The sequence below is a fragment of the Manacus candei genome, unplaced genomic scaffold, assembly GCF_025592945.1.
Source record: "Manacus candei isolate 608988 ecotype Guabito, Panama unplaced genomic scaffold, ASM2559294v1 h1tg000057l, whole genome shotgun sequence".
NCBI classification, from domain to species: Eukaryota; Metazoa; Chordata; class Aves; order Passeriformes; family Pipridae; genus Manacus; species Manacus candei.
Window position 1 is genome coordinate 12,879,740 of NW_026138105.1, and position 12,188 is coordinate 12,891,927.

The 12,188-nt window shown below is 57.1% G+C and overlaps 1 protein-coding gene across 1 annotated transcript in view; it reads right to left on the reverse strand.

The window, feature by feature from the left end:
• The window catches only part of NOL4L (nucleolar protein 4 like), a 63,047-nt gene extending 51,188 nt beyond the window's left edge, over nucleotides 1–11,859 (reverse strand). Inside the window, exon 1 of the mRNA XM_051802893.1 lies at nucleotides 11,536–11,859. Coding sequence (XP_051658853.1) covers nucleotides 11,536–11,844 — 309 coding nt within the window. The 5' untranslated portion in view covers nucleotides 11,845–11,859. The remainder of the gene's footprint in view (nucleotides 1–11,535) is intronic.
• Between the last annotated feature and the right edge of the window lie 329 nt (nucleotides 11,860–12,188).

Genomic DNA, 12,188 nt, shown 5'->3' on the forward strand with positions numbered 1-12,188 from the left:
AACCTGTGCCAGTGTCTCACCACCCTCACCATGAAGAATTTCCTCCAAACACCATGACTCCTCAAGTCCATCTCCCTGGGCAGCCCCTGGCCTCCTGCTGCAGACACCACCAGCACACAGCCCACCTCTGCAACTTCCCCTCCTGCACAGGCTTCAGTACCAAAACAGACGTTTTATTTCAATATGGACTCTTACAACTTTTGATCAAGAAACTGTTCTTGGTACTTTGCATCTCTGGGAAGTCAGCCCTTGATTGGCTTCTATATTTAGACTTCTCCAGGGCTTTAGGAAGTTCACTCCTCATGGTATTTAGGTGTAGGATGAAAGCAGCTTTTGCGGGGGATATGTTAAACCACAGCAGGCTCCCTCTGCTAATGCTGCGAGGAGAAAGAGGAGCTACATTCCTCGAACTTCCCTTTTCCTCTTGCCCCTCATGCCATGGGCACAGTGAGTGCCTTAGGAATAGGCACTGGGGAGATGCTGGGCTAAGAACAATATCAGTTGTATTGCTCATAATAAAGGAACCCACAAGATGACGATGGGTCTTGATCTCACAGATTTTGCTCTTTTTTTCTCCTGGAAGTACTTTGCTGGGAAATTTTTCTGATCATTTCTGGTTGAAAAATGGGAGAAAAGCAGCTGCTAAAATGCTGATGGTGTTTCCCTGCACTGAGCACTTCTGTGTCATGTTGCACCATGCAAACACGAAGCCCTATCCTGCACTTAGAGCTCCAGCTCTACCCACTGCAGTGAAAACAGCCCCAGCCCTGCTGAGCAGCTGAGAGTCGCTCCAGCCCAGGAGGGTTCATTTCTCCTGAGGAAACCGAGGCATAAAGAAGAAGTCATTTTCCCCACGCTCCATGCTGACTCGGGCCGGGACTGGGGGCATTCACATTGTTTCTCTACCCAGAACTGTACACAATACTTTTTTTTTTTCTCAAAGTAAATACTTCCTAGTGAGGGGAGCCGGGTGCTTTATTTTTAGCCGGCAAACACAGCTGAGGTGTGTGTCTTTCACGGGGCACAGGCGCCTCTTCAGAGAGAGCCACTCTTTCAGCAGCCGCAGCTGAGCCACGGGGACGGGTCCAGGCCTTTGCTCTGACCTCGGCTTATTCCTCTCCCAGCTCCCAGGCCTGGGAATGAAAACACAGCGGCCTGGGAGGGGCGAGCCTGGAAATGGCAGCCCTGCCTCCAGCCGGTGGAGAGGGTCCAGGTGCAGGATGCCAAGGGGAGGTGGGTGGGCGTGGGGTCTGCTGGGCGGCTGGGGAATGGGGCTGCCATCCATCCTGGGGCTGCCTGGAGAAGCCCAGCAGGCAGAGAGCCTTGCTCTGATGGCTGCTCAGAGGCTCCTCGGATGCCTGCTCTGCCTGGGAGGCAGAGGACATTTTGCACGGCGCAGGAGAGCAGAGCTGCCTCCCTGCCAGCACCGGGCTGTGCCGGCGGGGAAGCCACAGGAGCAGCTGGATCCGGCAGGCAGAGGTGAGCACGGTGCTCCCCAATAAATGTGACCCCACATCCTCCAGCCAGGAGCAACAGGGAACCAGCTCTTTCAGGGGTAACAAAATGCTGAGTGCTGTGGGGCAGCCCAAGCTGCTGTTTGAGCACTGCTTCGCTTGGGTTTGGTGAGAAAGGCTGCCATGAGCAGAGCACCCGACTGACCTGCCTGGGCAATCACTCCCTGGGGCCGTGGGTTTCCCACTCCCCATCAGCTGGTGAGTGTCACACTCTGCTCCACAGCATGAGGGGCCTGAGCAGGAGAAGGGCCACGCTGTGGGCACTAACAGGGAAGAGATCACGGGCATTATTATTTGGGGATTATTATAAAGTTGCAGTATTTCTTACTATTTTGAAATAGGCAGGGTTTGCCCAATGGCTGCCCCATCCATGGAAGTGCTTAAGGCCAGGTTGGAGCAACCTTGTCTACTGGAAGGTGTCCCTGCCCATGGCAGGGGTGTTGGAACAAGATGATCTTTAAGGACCCTTCCAACCCAAACCCTCCTAGGATTCTATGATTCTAAAATGTGAGTTTGGGTTTTGTTTGCTTTTTTTTTTTTTATAAATCTGCAAAGACAGGTAGCAATTTCTTAATGTCATTTGGATCTTGGTTTAGGTGATTTGACGGGACCTGCTACTGGAGTGGAAAAAAAGGGGGAAAACGGTGAACCGAATTTACAATCAGAAGAGCGTTTATATTCCATAGCATCCGGAAAAAAATGTAAAACTAGAAGTCTAAAGAATATTGATAATACGTAGCTGTAGCACAAACTCCAAACATGCCTGGAGTTGTCTCTTCCTTGAAGTAACTTATCACTGTGAGCGATCTCCCCAGCGCTGAGCACTAATCTAATAAAGATCACCACCAAAGCAAAATCCTTTGAGTCGGAGGGGGCCAAGGCACTGTAAAAAGTGATGAGGTGACCTGTCACAGCAAGGTGACCCCTCTGTGCCTGGGAATAGACCCGGCAGCGTCAGGGCAGCCAGGTGACATCATCACACACAGCGAGGACACGGTGATGTCAAAATGAAACTGAGGAGGAGGTACAGAGCAGCGGCGGCAGTTCAGCCCGTCAGTGGTAAGCAAAATTATGTCAAATCAGTTACAAATGATGCTACAGTGAATCAAGGTCAGGCTGGGCTGAGAGGCTGAGCCCTGGATGTGTGGCATCCTGGTGCCAGCTCCCTGTACTCTGGCAGTTCCCAGTATGTGGGCCACCGTTGGAGACTCCCACAGGAACAGCATGATGTGCCTCTAGGGAAATGCTGACAGCTCAGCGGATGTTGGGGGGGTTAAGGGGATGCACACCCTCCCCTCCCAAACCAGACTCCTCACCAGGTCAGGGCACGACAGAGATCGATCTGCACCTCACCACAGTGGCTTCAGCCCAGCCCAGCCCTGACACCAGAGCCTGGAAACTCCCTGTGAGCACATACTGGTTTCAAGAAATGGGGACAGTGAAGAACCATGGGGACATGTAGTCCATGTTGAGACTCCATCAGCCCCTTTCCCAATGTGGGAACCCAGAAAAACAGTCAGCCACTGCCCTCAGTGAGAGCAGGTACTTGTATTTATTCTGGGCCCACATGTGGCTCTGCAAGGCTGGAGGGTCCTATACAGGGAGTTGGGGCAGGGGGCACAGGGAAGAGACGCTGATGGAAATCTGTTTGGTATCCCCCTGCATTCAGGTAACCCCCCTCTGTATTCTGACTCACATCCATCATAACCACTCTAGGTGGACCCCAACTCTTCCAAAAGCTGAGCCCTGACTTTAGTAAGACCAGGAAGGATTCACCATTAACCTGGGATGACCAAGTGGAATTTTTTTGAGCTCTTAACTGAGACTACATATGAGGGGAGAAGAAGTCAAGCATGTTCTTAAATGCTCTATCATGGTAGTCCATCCACAGAGATCCCTGTCCCAGGTGTGACCCATCATCCCATCACATCTGGTCTCAGTGCCACATCACTGCAGTCTGGACATGTGGGTCATTCCGAGTGGTCTCACATCTGGGTCCCCCTGGTCCTCTGTGGGTCTGTGTTTCCAAACTGGGATGCTTCTGGGAGCAGAAGAAAGGGGGGGCAAACCGAGCAGGGCAAGGAAGGCAGACAATTAATACAACCTGCCCTCTGCATGAGAAATAAATTGGCAGCTGACAGGTTATAATCTGTGCAAGCAAGATCTTCACAGGAGAGGTGAAGGCTCCATTGGGGGCCAATTGGATGGTTAATTAGGAGGACAAAGCAGAGGATTCGTGAAAATGTTTATGAAACAGTGCTTGGCAAGGGAGCCCCTGAGAAACGCTCACCAGAGAGGAGCTGCTTCGGGCTGGGAGAGGAAACACGAGGGTGAAACAGCAGAACGAGCCCTGAGAGAGAAAACAGCCATGCAAATGTCCGTGAGGGGACGGGGATTCCCAGGTGCTGTGTGGAGGAGTTCAGGGGAGGACCCGATGACATCTAATTTTTCTAGAAATACACAGGCCGTGTCCTCCCTCTTCCTCCTCCCCCGCCCTTCCCTGTCCCCACCCTGTGACCGAAATGGAGGGGAGCAGGCTCTGGGTGCCGGCAGGCACTGCCGCCGCAGCCAATCGGCGCCCGCGGGCCGGGCAGAGAAGGGCACGAGGAAAGCAATTAAACCGGAGCTTTGATTGGGCTCACAGATGACTGCTTGTGCTAGAAATGCCTGAGCTTCTTTAGTCGTCTCGGCGGTGGCTGGAGCCGGCCTGATCCCCCATCCCCTCCTTGGCGCGTCGCTGCTGCGGCAGCGGGAGCGTGACTGATGCTCTCTGTCCCACACACGGCTCCGAGAGCTCAGAGGTAGGAACCAGTTGCTAAGAGACAGGACTGTACTTTCCAGCCCACATCCAGACCTTTGTCACCAGCTCAAGGGCTTTCTGCTGGATCCAAACGCCCGGTGCAGGTGAGCGGGAGCAGGCAGGCCTCCTCCCAGCCTCCTCCCAGCTGGGGCAGCCACACAACCGGCATTCAATCTGATGATGGGAATGACAAACCCCAGAGCATCCCCAAGGGACCAGCTTCCCTGCACCGGCTGCTTGTCCCAGTGCTGTGAGACTGCAAACTGGCACGCCCTGTGGCCCGTGGTGCGGGTGGTACCCGCAGCACCGACACCCATAAGGTTTTGGATGTCATCACAGTGTGGATGAGGGGATGACTCGGGGTTTGTTTTGAGATCCCTCCTTCAAATGCAAACCAGGAGAGGAGTCCCAAACTTCAGTCTCCTTTTCTCTGGGGGGGTGGCTGGTGAGTCTGGATTTTTAGGCCAGAGACTGCCATAAGAGACACCCACCACCAACCAGAGAGCCCAAACATGAGACACAGAGACTGAGTGACCCCATCGTTCCCAGAGCACTCCCTCCCTCTTGGTGAGGCGTGGATCCATCAGAGCCACCAGTGTTGCCTATGCCCATCTATCAGAAGGCAAACACATCCTCCAGGGCTGCCAAGCCGAAGCAGAGCAAGGACAGAGAGAAACCACTCACACAGCATTGTCTTCCCGGCGGTCATTCTGTACCAGGAAGACACAACCAGCCTCCACTTCACTTCCAAAGGCTGCTGCCTTAACCTCAGACATGCGGCAAAGACACAGTTACCCAAACCTCTGCTCTGCTCTCTGCTCCCATACACTGCACAGTCAGTCTGCAGCTATTTCTCCTCAAATAAATTGCTACTCTTTGGCACCAGACATTAAAGTGGAAGTCAGCGGCTTTCCAACAAAGACAGTGATTTTGGCCAACAGGTACCTGCCCTTGCTACAATCAGCTAATTAAACCAGACATCAAAACTCAGGGGTGGCTCTGGCCCATCTCAATGTGATTCTTTAGAGGTGGGCACAGCTGATATGAGATCAAGGGAAGATAATTACTAATTTGCACTGAAGAAAGCGATATGAATATGCATCCCTCTGTCACAGCAATGCCAGAGCATCTGTGGGGGCCAGGTGAATGGACACCCCACCAATGCTCCTCCACACCTCTGGGCTTCCCCTGCCATTTGCTTGTCCACAGTGTAAGTTCACAGACTGCTCATACCAAGCCTAATATAATGGTAAAACCAAAACTGAAGAAATTATATCAGCAGGAGATTATTGCCGAGAATGGTCCTGAGAAAATTCTTGCTGACAGGAGTCTGGCTGCCTCTCTGGGCTCTGCTGTGGTCTTTAGTCAGTGACCGAATTCCCCTGTCTGCCTGTGGTCAGAGCAAGTCCCTCTCAGCCATGGCCCACGAGGAGAGCTGAGAACAGCCAGGTACTGTCTTTACAGCCAGTCCTTTCTGCTCCTCATTAAATCAGCCCTGAGCTCTTGGACCCTCTTTCTGTGCAAAGGTGGGATATAACCTGGAGTGTTCAAACAACAGCCCCTTGTCAGACGTGGGGTTCTTTCCATTTCAGCCTCATTGACCAAAGCCTGGCAGAGCTGTGCTTTGGTTGTTTGTTTTTGGACCTTCTTCAGAGTGGCACCCTTTAAGAACCACAAATCTGAAAACAATTGTGGGTGAAGGAGATAACTATCAGATTAATGTTATTTGAAAAATGCTGCTCCTTTCAGATCAGCAATGCCGTCCCTGTTTCTGGAATCACATAGGATAAGCAGTGTAGATGGCAAGGAGTTATTTTTTCAAAAACTGTTTGGTCAGACATATATTGGGAACTGGGACCTTTGCTGATGGGGCTCCAGGTCCCGTGAGTGCCACTGACCAAAGTCAGTCCCTGAGGCTGAGGCTGGCTGGGATGGTGGGATCTCCTGCTGCAGCTGTGCCATGCATGCCCTACTGTGGTACTAATGACCACAGTGGGGCTGCCTTTAATCAGGCTTTCAGGCTTGGCAGAAATAAAGCAAGAACTGAATTAGATGCTGGTTCCCCCCTTATCCCTAGAAGCAGCTTCAGCAGGCTGTCCCGAGGGGTGGGAGTGGGCAGGAGCTGGAAATGGGCTCTGCTGCCAGATCTTCTGCTCCCGGCTCAGTGAGGAACTTCATTCTGCCAGGCTGCTTAACTGCAGATCATCAGAGCTCTTTAAATTCACCTTGCCAAGGTACTGGAGGCTTCTGCTGCTGCCTGGTGAGCCTAAGCCAGCTCTTGGGCCCAGGGGACCGGGTGTCACTGCTCTGACTCTTATCACGAGCACCTTCAAAAGTAAAATCTGCACCTGATGTTGTGCAAATGGAGCTGAATCTGGAATGGATGCTGATGTGGGGGATTTTCTCTAGATGGGTTGGAGGGGACCACACACCCAGGCCAGCATTGTACCAGTCTCCTGAGTACACATTTAAATGTAAACTTGCCATCAGTTCCACTCCTTGGAAAAGCTGGTGCTGCCCCATGTGCTGGGAGTGGGATGTCTCTGCAGGTGAAGGCTCTGTGTGCTCTAAGTAAGGCTGGTGCAATGGGAGTAATAGACAATTTCTCAGATAATACCCTCAGGCCCATCTGCCTTGTCTAAGGCTCTTCTGAATGGTCTTGATTTATTTTTTTTTATCACTTGAAGTCCCCAGAAAGTCTGAGTGGTTATTCACGCCGTGAAAACCTTCTGTTGACTGATGTTCTTAGAGGTTATAGATGTGCAGCTTTTTGGGGCACTGAATATGGGCATTGAAGGGTACTTGTACCAGGAAAAATGTAGCCTCTATTAGCTGTTGGAGCAGCATCTTTCTGACATGCCTGGCTCCTCAGCTCCGGCATTCTGCCACTGTGCTGTGCTGTCCCACGGCCTGGCACCGCAGCTTTCACATCACAACACTCCAGTCTCTGGAGCTAAAACATATTTAGGGATAGGCTGTACTATGAGATTCACCCACTGTCCCATAGGATGGTTTTCCTGCTGTCGATAAAAGCCTCCATCCATTTTGCATTTTGGACTCACCAATTCTATTTCTAGCGCTCCCCCCACTACAGCACAGCACCGTTCCTCGGCTGAGTTTCATCGGGCACAATCATAAAATAATTCTGAACATCTGGCTCTGGGAGTGCCAGTACAGGTGAGCTGTACCTGCACGACAGCAGCAACCCACCCAGCAATGCCCTCGTGCTGTCAGCGAGCCCCCAAGCCTCGTGTCAGCACTGCGGGGGACGGGGAGAGAGCAGGGAAGCAGAATCCGACGTGGGCAGCGCTGCAGAGCCTGCCCGGTCCCCACGGCTCTGCGCAGCCCCCGGAGGGCCGGGCTGACGCCAGGCTTCCCCTGCTCATCCCACAGCCCCCCAGCCTGCACCACGGCCTGCCAGCATGAATCTGTCCTGTGAGGCTTGGCCGCCGCGCCGGAGTTGTGACAAGCTCCCACCACGCACGGCCAAGTACAGCATCGATCCAGAGAGCAGCTAACGCCCGGGCCGAAGTCTGAGGAGAACCCTCCCCTGCACACCCGCTGCTCCGGCCACAGCCATCTGCTCCGCCGGTTGTCACCGAGCGCTGCCCATTTCCCTGCACCGTGGCTCCATCTCACTCCACGTTTGTCTGGGAAAGACTGTCTAAATGATGCTAAATGCTTAGGACAAGAGGGACATGAGATTATAATGAACTGCATCTTAGCACCTTGTCATGGGCAAATTCTCCCACAGTTCTTAGCAAAGCTGGGGAGAAGGGTGAGGGCTGCACATCCAGTGCCAGGGTTCAGTCCAGCCCACAGATAACGAGGGGCTTCACACCTTAGTGCTCCTCAGCCACGTGAAAGAAGGGCATATCTGGGCACTTTGGGCGGTATCCATTGTCTGTGCTGCAGACACAAAGATACCCTCCTCCTCAATACAGCCTAAATGCATTTTTTTCCAACTCCCTGACCTAAAGGATGCAGCATCCAGCCCGTGCATGAATAGGGCTGTCAGGCAACAATGTCCCACACCACTAATGCGCCTCTGTTTATCTGCATAGGGCTTTTTTAATTGTATGTGTTAAATGTCCAGCATCTTTGGGACGTTCATCTGGGAAAAAGAAATGTGAACAGTCTCTGTGCCAGACATCCGTCCGCACTGCTGTTCCTATTCCCAGTGCATTCTTTGAGAAGACCACCATCTGCTCTGACCACCACCTAAGGCAGATGCCCCCTTCTCAGTGCACAGTCCCCGCTCTCAAGCCACCCAAATCTGATTAGGCCTGTTCTGATGAGAGGCCTGGAGGAGGGCAAGGGAAAGTTACTCAGGAGAGAAAATAATAACCACATGTTAATTAATTTTTCACTACAGATCCGCAGAAAATACACAAACCAGCTCAGGGTGCATAAGCCAAAAGGAACAGCTCTGCCAGCTTGCTGGGGGGCAGTTAATTTTGGGGGTTTGGGACTATTATTACTATTATTATTTTCCAGAGGAGGAGTGGCCCCAGCCCTGTCAGGGAAAGGAAATCTTATCCCCACTGCTGCCCTCTACACACTCTTTACCACCTCTCCTCCAGCTTTCCCTCACAGTCCCTTGGATTTCCTGTAGCATCCTGCAGCAAGAGCAGAGCCTCTCCCCCTCTACACCCAGGCTGGGGGCTCTGCCTGTCCCTGCAGCAGGGGACATCCCCAGCACGGTGGTCACCCGGTAGATGTGCTCAAAGAAGGGCGAGCAGACAGGACGAGCCAGATCAGGTTGCAGAGGAGCACAGCCAGGAGAAAGCAACCGAAACACCGCTCCAGAAGTATTTGGGAAAAGCAGCTGAACAGGCATTAAACCAGAATCCAGGCGTTACTGTCCAGCAAAAGCCTTGTATCAGCTTCATGAATTATTTGACTGTGTGCATGAGAGCAATGAAATACACCCCAAACCTAGCCCAAACCACCAAGGATGAGGAGAGCACTGAATTACGAGGAGCTGAAGAAAATCCCTGTCAAGTTATCTCTAAATTTAAGAGCCACTTGAGGCAAAACCAAAACTCCAGCTGCACCCATCTGAAACGGTCCACGCGATTCCTGGCAGAGAGAGGCATGGTGGGGCCAGGGAGGCTGAGACCAAGGGATCAGGAGGCAACAACTTCTAGAGACCCCACACTGGAGGGTGTGGGGAGCACGATGACTGGTCTCCCTACAGCCAGTGGCTCTGCAAAGCGCTCCCAGCCCTAACGTCTAGCAGGCATCCAGGCACTGGGAAATAAGCTGTACTGCCCCTTGGAAAATTCGGCTGTCCCCCAGGACATGCCTGTCAGTGTTTGCTGGTTTAGGGGAGCCTGGGTGTAACTCCTGCCTGTAGCCTGCAGGGACTCTGCCAGGGAAGATGCGGGGGCCTAGGCACGCTCCTTGCTGAAACTTCATCTGTGCAGAGGCCCTTTGGGAATATGCGGGCTTGCACCAGCCTGGTTGAGCCGCTGACCCTTGGGACTCCCTCCCGGACAAAGGGGAGGGGGCGTCTAGCGAGCAGCAGGGTCGAGGGAGTCTGGCTCGGCCTCTCTGGGGTACCATGACTCTGCAGCATTTGGAAGATCTGGGATAGAGTCGCCGGCTGGATGGAGAGGACCCGGGGGGAGTGCTGGCTCTGTGGAAGGGGGTACCGCTCCTAATCCGCCCTCCACAGGGGCTCCTGGAGCCGGGGGAGCGGGAGAGAAGGGCTGCTAAAAGGTCTCAAAAAAAAAAAAAATCGCAAAGAATTTTTTTGGGGCATGGCATGGGGGAGGGGGGCTGAGAGGGGAGAAAGAAAGGAGCCTCTGAGCACCACGAAGGGAGAGGGAGAAATAATGACCCTTCCCCCTCCCCCCAATAATCAGGCGGACCAGATGGGAGGTAAATAGTGCGTTTAGAAGCATTTGCCACAGATGGGCTGCCCTCAATGGAAGCATCCTCCAGCCACATCAATGCTGGAGTCTGTGTGCACAGAAAACACTGCACCCTTCAGAGCAGCGGCAGCAGCAGCAGCAGCGGGAGAGGCGGGGAGGGACAGGGGAAAAAAAAAAAAATCCCTGCCGGAGCTCTCCGGTGCCCGCGGTCCCGGCGGGGCGGCGGGGGGCGCGGGGGATGGCCGGGGGCGCGGGACCGGGGCAGCCCCGCCGGGCGCTCCCTGCGCGGGGCCGGGGCCGCCAAAGTTGCGCGTTTCCCCCCGCGCCGGGGAGCGGGACACGCTCGGGACGGGAACAATGGGGCGGCGGGGCAGCCCCGGGCGGCGGCGGGAGGAGGGAGGGAGGCGGCGGCCGGTGCCCCGCGCCCCGGCCCGGCCGGGCGCCGAACAATGAGGCTCCGGCGGGGGAGTTCCCGGGACGGCGGCCCGCGGGCAGGCGGGGGGGCTGCCCTAATCCGGGCTCTGCCGCTGCCCGCACCCCCCGGGGCACCGGCTGCGGCGGCCGCGCCGGGCGGGCAGCGCCGCGGGACGCCGGGGCCGGGCTCAGCGCGGCGGTCGGGCTCGCCCCGCTCCGCTCGGCAGGACTCGCCCCGCTCCGCTCCGCTCGGCGCGGCGGCGGGGCGGGCAGGGCGCGGCGGCGGCGCGGGGGGGCCGGGGGGTGCCGGCGCCCCCTCCCCGCCGCCCGCTGCCCTTGACTGCAGCCCTGTCCCCGGCCGTGGGGCGGATGGGAAATGCCGGGCGAACGTGATCGGACAGAGCGGGGGGGCGGCGGGGCCCGCACCGGGCGGCGGCGCGGCCCCCCCGCGGGGGCAGGTGCACGGCGGCGGGCGCGGGGCACCGCCGCCCCCTCCTCCCCCGCGCCGGCAGCGCCCGGGGACGGCGGCAGCACCGGATGGGACGGGGACGGGGACTGAGGGGGGGGTTGGCGGAAGGTGCGAGGCTCCGGGCGGGCGCCTCTCCCCATCCGCATCCCGGGCGGGTCGGGGCGGCGGGGGCGCGGCGGCTGCCCCGGGAGCGGCGGGGGCTGCGGGAGCGGCCGGGCCCCGCGTCGCGCCCCGCATGGGGCATGCGCGCTCCCGGCGGCCGGCGGGGCTGGGCCGCCCGGTGCTGACGGGACAGGGCCGGCGCGGCGGTGGAGGGGACCGCGGCCCCGGGGGTGCCCGCCCCCGCCCCGGGCAATTCACCCCCCCCTCCCTGCCCGCACCCCCGGGGAGGACAGACAGACACGGACAGGCAGGCAGACAAGACAGACACAGAGCCCCCGGGGCACGGAGCGCACTAACCGTTCCCGTTTTCACCGGCACATAAACCACCACTTGACCCATCTTCGTCGCCTCCCTGGTGCCGTTTCCCAGGCGGAAGCCCTTGGACCGGACCCAGAACTGGAACTTGCCTTTCTCCCCCCCGCCGGAGCCGCCGCCTGAGCCGGTTCCCCCCTGCAGCACCTCGGCGATGCGCTGGTACTTGCTCCGGGTCACCGTCTTGGTTTTGGCCGAGTCCCCGTAGGTGCGCAGGCACCAGTCCCGGAACTGCCGCCCCAGCTCGCTGTCCCCGGGGCGGCTCCCCCGCAGCAGTAACGGCGGCTTCGGCATCGCCCGACCGGCGGCGGCGGCGGTAACGGCGGCGGTAGCAGCAGCAGCGGCGGCGCCCGGCCCCGCGCCCTGTCCCGGAGCGGGCGGAGGGGCAGCGGCGCTCCTGGGACGGGCTGCGGGGGCGACGGGCGGGATGGAGCGGGGAGCAAGAAGCGCAGGGAGGGTGGCGGCCGCTGTAACGGGGAGGGGGGGAAGCACCGGGGCTCGGACAGCGACCGGAGGGAGGCACCGGCGGCGCCAGCAGCAGCAGCAGCCGCTCCTGTCACAGGATCACAGGCGGCTCCGGCTCGTCCCCCTCCCTCCCTCCCTCCGCCCGCCCGCCCGCCCGCCCGTCCCTGCCTCCT